The 16722-nt window shown below is 38.6% G+C and overlaps 1 protein-coding gene across 2 annotated transcripts in view; it reads right to left on the bottom strand.

Annotated features, from left to right (window-relative positions):
- DTNA (dystrobrevin alpha) overlaps window positions 1-16722 on the bottom strand; it is a 285381-nt gene that overhangs the window by 108757 nt on the left and 159902 nt on the right. For both annotated transcript variants that reach the window (XM_068563775.1, XM_068563776.1), the window contains exon 5: window positions 2382-2462. In XM_068563775.1, the coding sequence (XP_068419876.1) occupies window positions 2382-2462 (81 nt within the window). The remainder of the gene's footprint in view (window positions 1-2381; window positions 2463-16722) is intronic.

Below are 16722 nucleotides of genomic sequence, written 5' to 3'. Positions count from 1 at the left end.
AAGGTAGAAACAACTTTAAAATGAAACTTAATTTTAGCAGAGCACTCAACATAGGCTTGTTTTTCTGCCTTGAGCCTTACTTTTGTCTAGTTTGTATAGAATGTAATATCTTTCCTCCTTCTAAAAACGTATGATATTTATAAGGTACATTGTAAAGCAAATAACACTTCCCTCATGCCTACTAATTCTTTAGGGCTCTGCCCTTTCCAGGAAACTCCTGTCAGCAGCCCTCACACCCAGGTCAGGGCACTGCCTTCTTAGTGGTCCTACACTCTATGTCCTTATTCCTAGCATTATACTTCCACACTGTTTTATACGTCTGTTTAAACATCCATCTATCTAATTAGACTTCGGGCAAGGTTAAGGCAGGGATCACATCTTACTCACCACTGTTCTATCCTTGGTACCTAGCGCAGTGCAAACCTATAGTAGGAACTCACTATAAGCTTCCTAAATTAAGGGGTAAATGAACGGATGCAGTGAGGGGCAACTAGACAACTAGATGGATCAACGCTGCTTTTCAAGAAGGTCACTGTTTTCTCCACTGTTTTCCAAGAGGGTGAATGAGACTATGACATAATTCTGGATATAGAATAAGGATGAGGGCCAGAGAAGAACAGGTAACGGAAAACGAGGTGCCCAAGAATGAGAAAGGGGCTTTATCAGAGAGTAGGAGGAATGGGACATGGCCTGTGGGTTGCTGGACCCAGTTAGGGCAAACAGTGTGAGCCCTTTGTAATGTTGGCTGCAGGGTTGCCAAATCAATGTGGGTTATTTTCTTTTCTTTTCCTTTCCCCTTCTTCCTTTGATCTTTCTTTCCTTCCTCCCTTCTTTACTTCCTTCCTTCCTTTCTTTTCCTTTTAATTAATTAACTTGTTCATCCTTACCATTTTGTAATGTCTTTTTAAAATTCCCCATCTCTACTGAAAGTAGTCTAAGGAAGGCTCTGCATGGCAAAGCTTTAAGGGGACAGAACTCCCTCTATATTGAGGGCCACTGGAGTGGTAATGAGGAAGGAAAGTGGGAGGATCCCATCACTTTTTCATTGCTGGAAACACAGACATTCTTTCTTTTTTTTAAATATGGGAGATGGGGTTGAGGGGAGAAGGAAAGATTTTCTTCTGTGGGAGCATTTTCCTTGTCCTTTAACACCAGTCCCCGAAAGGGCTTTTATGACTTATCAACACCCAGGACTGCAAGTACAACCCCAGATTCCTTCCCACATCTGTAGTGTTCTTCTCACTGCATTTTGGGGGACTGGTTTAGCTTCCTGTGAGGAGTCAACACACATCTTGGATATTTGACCCACCTAAGTTTTTTCTCCCTTCTTGTCCTGCCCCATTTCTAGCTACTGGGGCTAGAGAATAAGCTGTAACTTGAGGAGCAGCCGTACCCTGCCCACCTCCATAGTCATGATTACCTGTAAACCCAGGAGCCTGCCGCTGGGGGGCGGGGTCTGCCCAGGGCCCCAAGCAGCATCTGCTGGAGACTCTGGGAGGGTAGAGACGTGGACATGGCTGGTTTCTACGTTCACCAAGTGCCTAGTCTCCCTGCCACATATTCAAGAACTATGTCTATGTATGCAGGAGAACTTTACGGTTTTCAATTTTAAAATTCACCTGATACTAATTAGAGAATGAGAAGAGTTATTAATTTTTTATAGCAGTCAGTTTTCAGAAAAGGAAAGAGTAAGCTCATATAAATGAACTTTGAAGCAATATATTTTCCAAGAGAAAATGGATGTGATAATCTGATGGAAGCATTGACCTGGCAAGGAATGCGAACCTGCTCACTGTGAATGGTGAGCTAGATTGCTGCTTACATGTTAAAGTTTGGGAAAAAGTTGAAGCAAGTTTCTTTGTTTCTTTAAGTATTGCCTCTTCTCTTGTTATTGTCTGATGTAGGCAAAAGTAGTTAATACTCTGATACAAAGGGCTAATATTTGTAGTTTCAGAAAGTAACTTAAATGTTTTCCAGGAGCTTGTAGACATTTTCCTATATTTGTAAAGGAAATATAAGGAGGACTTAATGTCTGATATTTTCTAAAATCTTTGAAACGATTTTGATGGCACTGCATTTATAATACCAAAGCTAGAGAAAAGAAGAAAACCATCCATCCGGATTTAAACCATTCCAAGGGCAGGATTATATACATATCCAGAGGCTCATCCATTCCAATACTTTAGCAGTTGAGTCATTAAGCCTTCAGAATTACTTGGGAATAGTCTTTCTACCATTTGTGTATCATAATACTCCTTTTATTGTTGTATAAACATATTTTTATCAGTACTTGCAAGCAAGCCTACTTTTAATAAACTAAGTAACAAATGTAAACTACAGGATTCATGAGGGTAATTAGTCCAAACAACTGGCATACTTACAATTGCATTTCTTCTGAACAAACCTCAGCTTGCACGCTGTTCTGTAGGTGGAGAGTCGGATGCGATCCAGATCTTGAGCCCCTGGGGGGAGAAAAACGTACACATGTGGTGTGCCATGCGTGTGGAAAGAAAGTGATAATGTTTATAAATAAAACAACTACAGATCTAAACTATACACTTAATTTGATTTTTATCTTTATTAGAATATAAGTTTAACTTTAAGACTTGGAAAGGTCTGTCCCATATTCCTCAGGTTCTGTGGGAAGGGAGCACGTGTATCCAGCACGGAGATCAGGTTATTGACTATGTTCGTGGGCCAAGGAACACAAACTCAGCCCTGTGGTGTCTGCTGCTTCTGAGAACAATCTGCTCAAGCTGTGACTTAAAACAGTTAGATGATACCAGATAGTAACATCATCAGATAATCATTTTAAGTACACTGTGATTGATCATTAGAGCATGGCTGTGAGGTGAGCACAGGCTGAATGTTGGTCATCTTTTCTTGGTGACTTTAGGCCAATTGTTTTTAGAAGCCTCAATTTTCTCACCTGGAAGATGGGACTGATAATAATATTACTACTTATTTCATAGGATTGTTAAAAGGATAAATGAGTGCCTATAACCTACAGCGCTGCGAACACTGCCTGGCACACAGTAAGTGCAGCATTATTACTCCTGTCTATCTTGCAATGCTTCCTGTCAACCTCAGAGGAGACTCCTTTCTAAAAACAACCCCTGCTATTTCTGACACTGTGGCTTCCAGTTCCTCCCTAACATAGCGTGTTCCCCACATTCTTGAACTACTTTCCTCATCCACTCCTCTACTCAAGAATCGAGCATGGCTTCTGATGCCTGCAGCACCAGGGCTGAATGTTCAGCTCAGAATCCAAGCCCCTCTGCAGGCTCTTTCTATCCTATGTACCCCAGCCCACAATATTTCCCACTGCTCTCTACCCCCTGAAACTCTGCCGGGCTTGGGCCGGTCTCCTCACCATCCCCTGCAGATGGGCTGCTTGTTAAATCAACACCTGAATTCCTGGCCATCCTCCCACCCTCCTCTGAATGGGATAATTTCTTCTTCTTCTCTACTTCTAACTATTTGGCTTTCTTCAAGCCCACATTTATGGTTCATAACAGATATTAAGGCACATGGCTATATTTTGACATGTATTGAACCTTCTTTTTACCAGTAAATGTGCTACAGAAATGCTTTAGAATAGAAGAGTTAGGGCAGCAAGTAAATGAACCGGCCTAGAAGCAATTATATTAGGAGGCCAATTAAGTGCTTTCCTAATGAAACTTGGGAACAATTAGCAAGTGTCCCTCACTGAGAGCATTTATCATTCCCTCACCTCAAACTGATCTCTTTAGATTCATAAAAAATACTATCAATAATTCTATTACTCTATGGTGTTATGAGGCAGATCATTAAACATTCATTCTTATGAGAGTTTATTACTTGACAAACAGACTCATTGATACTGAGTGCTCGAAGGATCAAAGAGGTAGGACTTACCCTCACCCAATGCAGGAATTTGCTTAAACATGTTCTCAGTGGATGGACATTTATCCAATGTCCATGTAAGAGTATTTCCAATGATAGGGATGATTATAATTTAGTGAAAATATATGAGCTTTAAAGTCAGTAACTCTTAATCTTTCTCTTCCTTGTTGTGTGAACTTTGACAAGTTTTTACTTGCCATCCGATTTCTTCATGTATAAAATGAGGATAATAGTATCAACTTTACCAGCTGGTAACCTCTGTGGCTGGTACCTAGTGAGCGCTTAATAGCAGACAGACCTCCTTATAACGTTGCAGGTGTCATTTCTGAGCACCAATACGTGATAGAAATTTCTTTTTTATATTTGGGCTTTAATTTGCCTCCTTATAACTTCAATCCGTTTGATCTGGTTTCCCTTCTGGAGCCATATAATATTTTCTCCCTGTCTATTATAAACTTGATTAATTTATTCCTCAAAGATTGGGAAGCAGCTATCATGATCATCATTAGCATCTTCATTACCATCTGGACATTATGTACAAAGGTCTCTGTCATCACAGAGTTTAAAGTTTAGATGGGGAGGTAGCTTATCCTTGACCTTCTTAGGTTGAAGATGTCCAAGTCCAAAGCCATTTCAAGTATCAACACAATGTCTACCACAGAGCATGGCACATAATGGGCTTCAATACATGGATGTTGCTATTATTCTCATTATCATCAGACACGGGTTGGAGACCAGACCCTTAAACATTCAAGTTATCCTGTTCTATGGCTGGCTAATACCTCCTTGAAATGAGATATACAAAATTAACCCAAATGCCACAGCTATTGCCTCACCTGTATGGACTGTATAGAATACAATAGTTACCACCATTGATGAGGACATTTACTGATGCAGTTTTTTCATAGAGAGCTCATTCTTCTGGCTCTTATTAAGCTAGCAGTTCATTAAAAAAGCTAGCTTTTAAAAATCATATGCACTTTTATTAAGTTAGGTCTTTTCTATTTTCTATTTAAATGCTTATTTGGGGGCTAAAGGTAGGACTTCGTATTTAATCTTAGTTTCTTTTACGTTTTAGCTCATGCTTCTAACCTTTCTGATATTTAAAAAAATTTTGATTTTTGTCACTGGCATTTCAAAGGGTCTTCCCAGTTTCATGTCCTCTGTAAATCTGAGAGGCTCATGTGGGAAATGAACTCTCTAGGATGCTGGATAACCAGAGACACAGAGACCATCAGAAATACATGAACGCTAAATCTTTTACCCCTGGATGAAGATGTACTTTTAGTGATGCTGAGTTTGGCTCAATAATCAAGAGAATCTCAGTATCTGTAAATAATCCTTTAAAAGAAGACATTAGGGACATAGATGATTTATGTAAGTTCTTCAAAAATAATGATTTAAGCTCCGGGTATAAAACGACTGTGATGCAGTACACGATTAAGTTTCTTAGTTCCAGCAAGACCTCATCCTCTGAGAATAGAAACCCTTGTTCCTCTGCTCCTCCATCTCATAGAGGTCCTAGGGGGCATTTGGCAAAGGTGCCGCTCTCCAGGATGCAGTAAAGAGGGACATAGAGATGATGCTTAGGGTCAGGAATGTACTGACTGCTCTCCTCTGCCCATCACCATGTGGACTCAACTGACCCTCTGTTTTGTTCAAGCCTCAGGAAGGGGTCTGGAGGTCTGTCAATGTCTCCAGTTTGTGAAAGTTCTTCCTGGCTGAGGATGTAAGCCCTGAATATTAAAAGGGACGTGGTGAGCAGTGAAGTTTAGCTTTTCAGATACAACAGCCCATTGCCTCACATGGACCATGTAAGTGGCAACCATGGGATCCATCATGGATTCTGGAACCCAAAAAAGCTGTACTGAGACAGGCTGGGCAGGTTCTTGCTCCATTTACCCACCTTGTTTAAAATAAATTTCTTTGTCTCTGGCCCAATAAACCATGAACTTAGTTCAGTTTGACATGTGTGGTCTCTTCTTGAAAGTCTATAAATTCATAGCCTACCTTGAGAGTAGTCTCATGTCTTCTGTGTCCAAGTCATTGCCTAAAATCTAAGACCTGACCAGGGCCACAGAGTCTTCCAGAATACAACTGGAGGCTGTCCTCCAAGTTGATGGATCCATTACTTACTCCTCTAGACATGGTCACAACATGGGCACAATCCCTACCTAATTGTACGAAGATCCAGCTCACGTTTTTCCAATGCATGCACAACCTAAGAGACTTTTGTTAGTATCTTGCTGAAATTAAGGTTCATTTTTATCCTATGGTATTTTCCTGAGCTAGCAGTCTAGCAACCTTATTAAAAAGGGAAATTAGCTGACTTAATTCATTTATAAAAAAGGTGGAATTTGGAAAAATGAATAAGGAAATGAGGTCAATAGAGTAATCCTTATTCTTAGCATGTTAAAATGTCTAGGATTACCACTACATTTTGTCCATGTTCTGAAGAAAAAAACCCATTTTATCTTGAAACCTACATCAAATTCACACTCTATACTCTCAAGAAACGAATTCTTCCTTTTTAATAAAAAAAAAATACAGAACTTCCATATTTTTTTGCAATGTCCTCTTAATTATTTCTCAAATGTATAGTGTTTTTTCCATTATTATATCACTGGGCTATAATTCTTTAAAACATGGAGACTTGACTCATCTAAATAATATCTTAGATTAGATTTGTTTCATAATTATATGGTGGGGGCGGGGGGTAAACAATTAAGGGTAGAGATGAATAGTATTTTCTCTACTTCTGTATATATTTAAAACTTTTCATAAGAAAAACTTAAGGGAAGTTGATGCTCTTGCAACATCTCCTCAAAGCTGGAAAAAAATGATAAAGAGGAAAGCAAAGATGCAAGTTCAGAAATTCTGATTGATCACATTGTTACCTTCTGCAAATCCTGTTTTTCCTTTCTTTAGCTCTTCTTTTCAAGATTTTTTCTCCCCCCTCTGTCCCTTCCTTCCTCCTGCCTTCTTTCATTCCTTCCACCCACCCACCCATCCATCCATCCATCCATCCATCCATCCATCCATTCATCCAGCCAGCCAGCCAGCCAGCCAACCAACCAACCCGTCTTATCTAATTTTTGGCTTTAGCTTCGTTCATTGCACTTTGAACAGTTTCACACAATTCATATATGTTTTGCCTTATATGTTTTCATAGCTCATTTATAAAACCTTTCATAAAATCATTCAGATTCTTAAATTTCTTACTCATTTTTCAAACTCACCCAACAAATATTTATAGAATAAAGATGAAGCCTATGAACTCCATGTCTAAACTCTTTTTCATGCTTGATGATTGACTGGATGTGTGTGTGTGTGTGTGTACATGTGTGTGAGAGAGACAGACAGAAAGAGAGAAAGAGAGGGAGAGAGAGCAGGCAAAGGAGTTTTGGGGTCAAAGATAATGCTCAACTTTCTACCTTAGACAACTCAGTGGGATGGGGTGGCCCTCATTGAGCTAAGGTACCAACAAGGGGGAACAGGTCTGTAGGTGTGGGAAGATGAAGGGTTTAGTTTTGGGCTTACAGAGTTTGAGTTTCTTGTGGGATGTCCGAGTGGAGATATCCAGTGTCAGTTGGATATATGGATATGGAACTCCTTAATATGGACTATATTCCAGGAATTATTAATAAACATATAAAATGTACCAAAGTGCCTTAACTGAGCCAGGACTGGGAATATTTCCCAAGAGGAGACTGTGTGCACAAGTAGGGCTATTCCACATTCTAGATAACAAAATGAGGCACAAATTTGGGGCTAGAAACTTCCTCCCCACTTCTGAACAGTGCCCTTGGTAGTTGTTCAAGGACTGTGTGGCTTTGGAAATACTGTAAAGTGGCAGCCTTGGTGGGACATTGCTTTGTTATGATGCGGAGTTAATGTAGCTAATGGTGAGCCTATCTCAAGGTGCTTCATCAGCAGAAGATTTGACAGTGAGAAGCCAAGTCTGGAAGGGACACTGACTTTACATGCTGACTATTCTGGATAAGCTGGTTCCTGAGAACATGGGATGCGGTTTTGAAGGACGCCTTGAACACTTGAGAACCATAACAATAACTGTGAAGCCTTGAAAGAAAGTCAAACTGTATAGGGAGAGAATTGGTCAAGAACAAAACTTTGGTTAAAATCTGACTTCAGGGGGTCTGGAGGCTACTAAGAGACAGAAAAAGAGAAGTAGAGTGGTCAGAAAAAACAGGAGGCCAGACTACGGTGGTGACATAAGGAAGAATTTCCAGGATGGTGACCCATGGTGTTGACATCCCCAAAGTGCTGAAGAGCATGAGAAATGAAGATGAAAGTGACAATAGTCACTGTATCCACCACGGCTCATGGGAGTGGGATCATTCACGTCATTTCCTTGAATTTTTGAAATCAGTTTTCCTAAAACTCATGGTGTGCATTGCACAATCATGCTTCAGGTGCCATTCCAACTATGCACATGCTGACTGCTGTCAACATTCTGAAGAAGGACGGTCTGCCTTTGAACCACGCAACAGTGTTTGTTGAGCACCTCCATTTGCCTCCTTTTGGTTTCTGGTCCCTCCTCCACTCAGAGCCCACTGGTATCACTCTGCTTTCTCCCCAGGACGTTCCTCATCTTGTTAGGCAGCCTTCCATGTTCTGAAAGAGTGTTTTCCAATCATTTCCCTCCCATTAAAACCTACTTATCCTGTGCTCTGACGCTTTTAAACCAACACTGATTCAGCATCTAAGCTGGATGGGTTTGAAGGGAAAGGTCCAGCGTCCATCCCTAAGGAGAAGTTCATGTGAATGAGTGATACAGAAAACTTTCCTTTGTAAATTCTTTGTAAGTAAGTGTCATACAAAGCAGAGTAAATGTGCTCCCAGAGCAGAAGAACAGAGAAGAAAGGGAGCTTGACTCCGAAAACAAACAATTTATTCTGCTAAAAACCAGTTGGATGAAATTATTTGACCTGATAAACTTACTTGATGGCTGAAAAGGCCAAGGTGAGAATGACATTTACATTTAACTGAAAACAACTTTTCAGTTTTCAGTTTTAAGCAAACTGATAATTAGGGCACTATACTGAGGGGAAATTTTGGTTTAGGGCAACTTGCCCAAAATTGCTTTAATCAAAGTATGTGGCCACACATTTTTCTTTTTTTTTGGTTTAGTTTTATTTTTTGGTTTATTTGTGAGTCTGTGCTACTCCTAATTTTGTTTCTTTGCCTTTTTGTTCTTATTTTTGTTTCTGCTGCTTGTGGTTATGAGCTCCGAGTAGATGTTTAACACATGTATGTGCTGCAGTCACCTGAATTTGCCAAAATTTCTTATCAATTGTTCTTCTTATCAATTGTTACCCGAGGGCAGACAGCAGAAGCACAAAGAACTACAATCCTGCAGCCTGTGGACAAAAACCACATTCAAAGAAAGATAGACAAGACGAAAAGGCAGAGGGCTATGTACCAGATGAAGGAACAAGATAAAACTCCAGAAAAACAACTAAATGAAACTGAGATAGGTAATCTTCCAGAAAAAGAATTCAGAATAATGATAGTGAAGATGATCCAGGACCTCGGAAAAAGAATGGAGGCAAAGATCGAGAAGATGAAAGAAATGTTTAACAAAGATCTAGAAGAATTAAAGAACAAACAAACAGAGATGAACAATACAATAACCGAAATGAAAACTGCACTAGAAGGAATCAATAGCAGAATAACTGAGGCAGAAGAACGGATAAGTGACCTGGAAGACAGAATGGTGGAATTCACTGCTGCGGAACAGAATAAAGAAAAAAGAATGAAAAGAAATGAAGACAGCCTAAGAGACCTCTGGGACAACATCAAACACAACAACATTCACGTTATAGGGGTCCCAGAAGGAGAAGAGAGAGAGAAAGGACCAGAGAAAATATCTGAAGAGATTAGAGTCAAAAAGTTCTGTAACATGGGAAAGGAAAGAGCCACCCAAGTCCAGGAAGCGCAGAGTCGCATACAGGATAAACCCAAGGAGAAACACACTGAGACACATAGTAATCAAATGCGCAAAAATTAAAGACAAAGAAAAATTATTGAAAGCAGCAAGGGAAAAACGACAAATAACATACAAGGGAACTCCCATAAGGTTAACAGCTGATTTCTCAGCAGAAACTCTACAAGCCAGAAGGGAGTGGCATGATATACTTAAAGTGATGAAAGAGAAGAACGTACAACCAAGATTACTCTACCCGACAAGGATCTCATTCAGATTCGATGGAGAAATCAAAAGCTTTACAGACAAGCAAAGGCTAAGAGAATTCAGCACCACCAAACCAGCTCTACAACAAATGCTAAAGGAACTGCTCTAACTGGGAAACACAAGAGAAGAAAAGGACCTACAAAAACAAACCCAAAACAATTAAGAAAATGGTAATAGGAACAAACATATTGATAATTACCTTAAACGTGGATGGATTAAATGCTCCAACCAAAAGACACAGGCTTGCTGAATGGATGCAAAAACAAGACCTATATATATGCTGTCTACAAGAGACCCACTTCAGACCTAGGGACACATACAGACTGAAAGTGACGGGATGGAAAAAGATATTCCATGCAAGTGGAAATAAAAAGAAAGCTGAAGTAGCATTACTCATATCAGATAAAATATACTTTAAAATAAAGAATGTTACAAGAGATAAGGAAGGACACTACATAATGATCAAGGGATCAATCCAAGAAGAAGATATAACAATTATAAATATATATGCACCCAACATAGGAGCACCTCAATACATAAGGCAACTGCTAACAGCTATAAAAGAGGAAATCGACAGTATCACAATAGCAGTGGGGGACTTTAACACCTCACTTACACCAATGGACAGATCATCTAACAGAAAATTAATAAGGAAACACAAGCTTTAAAGGACACAATAGACCAGGTAGATTTAATTGATATTTGTAGGATAATCCATCCCAAAACAGCAGATTATACTTTCTTCTCAAGTACACACAGAACATTCTCCAGGATAGATCATATCTTGGGTCACAAATCAAGCCTCAGTAAATTTAAGAAAACTGAAATCATATCAAGCATCTTTTCTGACAACGCTATGAGATTAGAAATGAATTACAGGGAAAAAAAAGTAAAAAAGACAAACACATGGAGGCTAAACAATACATTACTAAATAACCAAGAGATCACAGAAGAAATCAAAGAGGAAATCAAAAAATACCTAGAGACAAATGACAATGAAAACACAATGATCCAAGACCTATGGGATGCAGCAAAAGCAGTTCTAAGAGGGAAGTTTATAGCTATACAAGCCTACCTCAAGAAACAAGAAAAATCTCAAATAAACAATCTAACGTTACACCTAAAGGAACTAGAGAAAGAAGAACAAACAAAACCCAAAGTTAGTGGAAGGAAAGAAATCATAAAGATCAGAGCAGAAATAAATGAAATAGAAACAAAGAAAACAATAGCAAAGATCAGTAAAACTAAAAGCTGGTTCTTTGAGAAGATAAACACAATTGATAAACCATTAGCCAGACTCATCAAGAAAAAGAGGGAGAGGACTCAAATCAATAAAATTAGAAATGAAAAAGGAGAAGTTACAACAGACACTGCAGAAATACAAAGCATCTTAAGAGACTACTACAAGCAACACTATGCCAATAAAAGGGACAACCTGGAAGAAATGGACAAATTCTTAGAAAGGTATAACCTTCCATGACTGAACCAGGAAGAAATAGAAAATATGATCAGACCAATCACAAGTAATGAAATTGAAACTGTGATTAAAAATCTTCCAACAAACAAAAGTCCAGGACCAGATGGCTTCACAGGTGAATTATATCAAACACTTAAAGAAGAGCTAACACCTATCCTTCTCAAACTCTTCCAAAAAACTGCAGAGGAAGGAACACTCCCAAACTCATTCTATGAGGTCACCATCACCCTGATACTAAAACCTGACAAAGATACTACAAAAAAAGAAAATTACAGACCAATATCACTGATGAATATACATGCAAAAATCCTCCACAAAATACCAGCAAACAGAATTCAAATACACATTACAAGGATCATACACCAGGTCAAGTGGGGTTTATCCCAGGGATGCAAGGATTCTTCAATATACGCAAATCAATCAATGTGATACACCATATTAACAAATTGAAGAATAAAAACCATATGATCACCTCGATAGATGCAGAAAAGGCTTTTGACAAAATTCAACACCCATTTATGATAAAAACTCTCCAGAAAGTGGGCATAGAGGGAAACTACCTCAACATAAAAAAGGCCATATATGACAAACCCACAGCAAACATCATGCTCAATGGTGAAAAACTGAAAGCATTTCCTCTAAGATCAGGAACAAGACAAGGATGTCCACTCTCACCACTATTATTCAACATAATAGTTTTGGAAGTCCTAGCCAGAGCAATCAGAGAAGAAAAAAAAAAAATAAAAGGAATCCAAATTGGAAAAGAAGACGTAAAACTGTCACTGTTTGCAGATGACATGATACTATACATAGAGAATCCGAAAGATGCCACCAGAAAACTACTAGAGCTAATCAATGAATTTGGTAAAGTAGCAGGATACAAAATTAATGCACAGAAATCTCTTGCATTCCTATACACTAATGATGAAAAATCTGAAAGGGAAATTAAGGAAACACTCCCATTTACCACTGCAACAAAAATAATAAAATACCTAGGAATAAACGTACCTAGGGAGACAAAAGACCTGTATGCAAAAAACTATAAGACACTGATGAAAGAAATTAAAGATGATACCAACAGATGGAGAGATATACCATGTTCTTGGATTGGAAGAATCAATATTGTGAAAATGACTATATTACCCAAAGCAATCTACAGATTCAATGCAATCCCTATCAAAGTACCAATGGCATTTTTTACAGAACTAGAACAGAAAATCTTAAAGCTTGTATGGAGACACAAAAGACCCTGAATAGCCAAAGCAGTGTTGAGGGAAAAAAATGGAGCTGGAGGAATCAGACTCCCTGACTTTAGGATATATTACAAAGCTACAGTAATCAAGACAATATGGTACTGGCACAAAAACAGAAATATAGATCAATGGAACAGGATAGAAAGCCCAGAGATAAACCCACGCTCTTATGGTCAACTAATCTATGACAAAGGAGGCAAGGATATACAATGGAGAAAAGACAGTCTCTTCAATAAGTGGTGCTGGGAAAACTGGACAGCTACATGTAAAAGAATGAAATTAGAACACTCCCTAACACCATACACAAAAATAAACTCAAAATGGATTCGAGACCTAATGTAAGACCGGGCACTATAAAACTCTTAGAGGAAAACATAGGAAGAACACTCTTTGACATAAATCACAGCAAGATCTTTTTTGATCCATTTCCTAGAGTAATGGAAATAAAAACAAAAATAAACAAATGGGACCTAATGAAACTTAAAAGCTTTTGCACAGCAAAGGAAACCATAAACAAGACCAAAAGACAACCCTCAGAATGGGCGAAAATATTTGCAAATGAATGAACGGACAAAGGATTAATCTCCAAAATATATAAACAGCTCATGCAGCTCAATATTAAAAAAACAAACAACCCAATCCAAAAATGGCAGAAGACCTAAAAAGACATTTCTCCAAAGAAGACATATAGATGGCCAAGAGGCACATGAAAAGCTGCTCAACATCATTATTTATTAGGGAAATGCAAATCAAAACTACAATGAGGTATCACCTCACACCAGTTAGAATGGGCATCATCAGAAAATCTACAAACAATAAATGCTGGAGAGGGTGTGGAGAAAAGGGAGCCCTCTTGCACTGTTGGTGGGAATGTAAATTGATACAGCCACTATGGAGAACAGTATGGAGGTTCTTTAAAGAACTAAAAATAGAATTACCATATGACCCAGCAATCCCACTACTGGGCATATAACCAGAGAAAACCATAATTCAAAAAGACATATGCACCCCAATGTTCATTGCAGCACTATTTACAACAGCCAGGTCATGGAAGCAACCTAAATGCCCATCGGCAGACAAATGGATAAAGAAGGTGTAGTACATATATACAATGGAATGAAATTGGGTTATTTGTAGAGAAGTGGATGCATCTAGAGACTGTCATACAGAGTGAAGTAAGTCAGAAAGAGAAAAACAAATATCGTATATTAACGCATATATGTGGAACCTAGAAAATGGTACAGATGAACTGGTTTGCAGAGCAGAAATTGAGACACAGAAATAGAGAAAAAACGTGTGGACACCAAGGGGGGAAAGCGGCAGGGGTAGGGTGGTGGTGTGCTGAATTAGGAGATTGGGATTGACATGTATACACTGATGTGTATAAAATGGATGACTAATAAGAACCTGCAGTATAAAAAAAAATTAAATTAAATTAAAAAAAATTATTACCCTGTTTTCTGTGTTCTCTGCTCTTTGCTTTTGTAAGGTTCCCCTCAGCTTGACTAAACTTTAGACAGGTTTCTTCCTGACTCTAGGTCTTTGATCTCTGTTTTCTTGGAGCACTTACTTTTCTACAAAACTTTCCTTTGTAAATTCTTTTTCTGTCCCTTTAAAGATGTAAACCTCCCAGACTTTTGCCAGTTTTACAACCCAGGAATATATTTCTCAAGGACTGGGAGCCATTCCTTGGAAATGAAATCACTGAAGGAGATCTCCTAGTGTCTGTGGGAGGGTAGGAGCCTAACTTCCTCATTGTGACAATGAGTAAACACAGTTGACCAACTTCCCCTCTGGTATCCTCCAGTGCTTCTGCTCTAGCTCACCCCAGTGCTTAGAAACCCTCCTGTCTTTGGTTCCGGCAGAGCTGAGTTCCATCTCTCTCCCCTCTCACAATAGTATTGAAAAAAGTCTTCCCTGCCTTCTTAACTCCTTTTTTTTTTTCCTGTGACATTTGCAATTTCCAAAACCAGGAAGCTCTTTGGCACTTTCCTTTCATGTTTAAAAAGAACTACTTCTAGGTAATACTTAGCTGACCAGATTTACAAGTTCTTCCTTCTTTTTCAGCTCCCTGTCTAGACATCATAGATTCCTGGAAGGAGTTGCTTTCTAAGTTTCGATGTCAGTCTTCTCTGATAATAGTTTCCTTGTGTTTCTTTGGTGTCCTGCTGATAGAGCTGGGGTAACCCATATATTTTTCAAATATTTAACACATTCTCAATGAGATTACATTTCTCTTTTGTCTGACAGTCTATCAAAATCAATTTCTCCTGTTGAAATCAGCCAACTGCTTTATCTGGCAGAATCCCACTTACTGTGGACGTGTGTCCTATTTAGTGTTAATCTGAACACGATGCTCACTAATGAATTGTTAAGGTCAGATGTGTTTACTTGCTTTTGAAGAGAGGAAGAAAGGAAGAAAGATACATATCTGTGTGGCTTGCTTAACTATTTTGATCACTAATCAGGAGAACTCAAAATGATTTAATAAACTGTATGACCTCCCTGAGAAGCTTCTATGAAAAGGTTACAATTTGGGAAATGAATGCACAATTTTCCTAAGTCTCTCTCATTTGAAAAATTTAGAGCTTTTCTGTTTCTATGGCTATAAAACTCATGTTGATCTTTCTTTGAGTTGGACAACTTTAATTCAAAAGACATTTGTGACATATGTGTTTGTGTCAGGCACTGCACCAGGTGTAGAAGGAGCTGGGATTATGTACTTAAATTCAGATAAATTTTATAAAATCATGACATAAGCACACTTTAAAAATTCTTACAGTCTGTTGGCTAATACGGTCTTTAATGTAACAATGATAAATTTAAAGATTTCCTCTAAGACTTCATTGCTTTTCTATGTTAAAAATTAATAGTTTTTTTCTTTTTCTGACAAAACACTGGCCCATGATATACATAGCTCTTGCCTTTTCAGTCTAAGAATCTATGATACGAGAGGATACCTGTGCTGCTTTGGATTTTGTTTAGATGGCCAGGCAGTAACTAGGTTCCTTCCTCTGTTAGATTTGTATCAACAAAGGTCAGAGTTCCAGATGACTGGTCAGGCCAGAAGTGAAGCTACAGTACCAGACATGGAAATTGGCAGGTCATGGCTGAAACTGTCACAGGCACTTTAGACACGTTTCTAAAAGTGGAAAAAGCAAGGAGCATGATTGAGATTCTCCACATCAATTTTAATTTTCTTTCCTCTTTGTTAGTTCTAATGCTGTCTTGGTGCCTCCAGATTATTGGGAAATGATAAAGGAAAATGTGAATCTTATTATCTGGGGCTTTCCTTTATCTGCTCTGACCCTCATTCTTGCCAATCAGTTCCAGTCTTCAGTAGAAGCCTAATTTTTTCTCTTGCCTTCCCGGAGTAAAAGGCTTACGACTCACTTCTGCTCATCCTCATTCCTTCTGCAGGGAAGGAGAGATAAAAAGTCCATAAGAGAATCGTACTTTTTTCTTTATAACATTTAATTTGAGATGTGTGCTTTCCCCCGCAATGTCAAGTTCTTCTTCCTTATGAATAGGAAAAATGGTCTAGAAGGAGATACTACCACCCAATTACTTACACAGCAACCTTGCATTTACATAAACCAACAATCTTTATTTAATGAGTTCTCCATTGGAGTCAGTAAATATAGTCTTGGTTTGGTTTTCCTTGCATAGCAGGTCACCTCCAAGCTCTTTTAAACCTTTGTTTTCCTTTTCACTTTTTAGAAACTAGTTTGTAGGACAGCTTGTCCCCCGTTGCATGGAGTTCAAATGACAGCTTATAGCTTGATCTGGTAATCACGCCTGACTCCTCTTTCCCATATGAACATATGATATCGTTTTGTGGGTAAGATATTCAATGATTCATTTCAAAATTTTTATCTGTTGCCGCAATGTGC

The sequence above is a fragment of the Eschrichtius robustus genome, chromosome 14 (assembly GCF_028021215.1).
Source record: "Eschrichtius robustus isolate mEscRob2 chromosome 14, mEscRob2.pri, whole genome shotgun sequence".
NCBI classification, from domain to species: Eukaryota; Metazoa; Chordata; class Mammalia; order Artiodactyla; family Eschrichtiidae; genus Eschrichtius; species Eschrichtius robustus.
The sequence above is the reverse complement of the archived record's forward strand: the minus strand, read 5'-3'. Positions and strand labels throughout refer to the sequence as shown.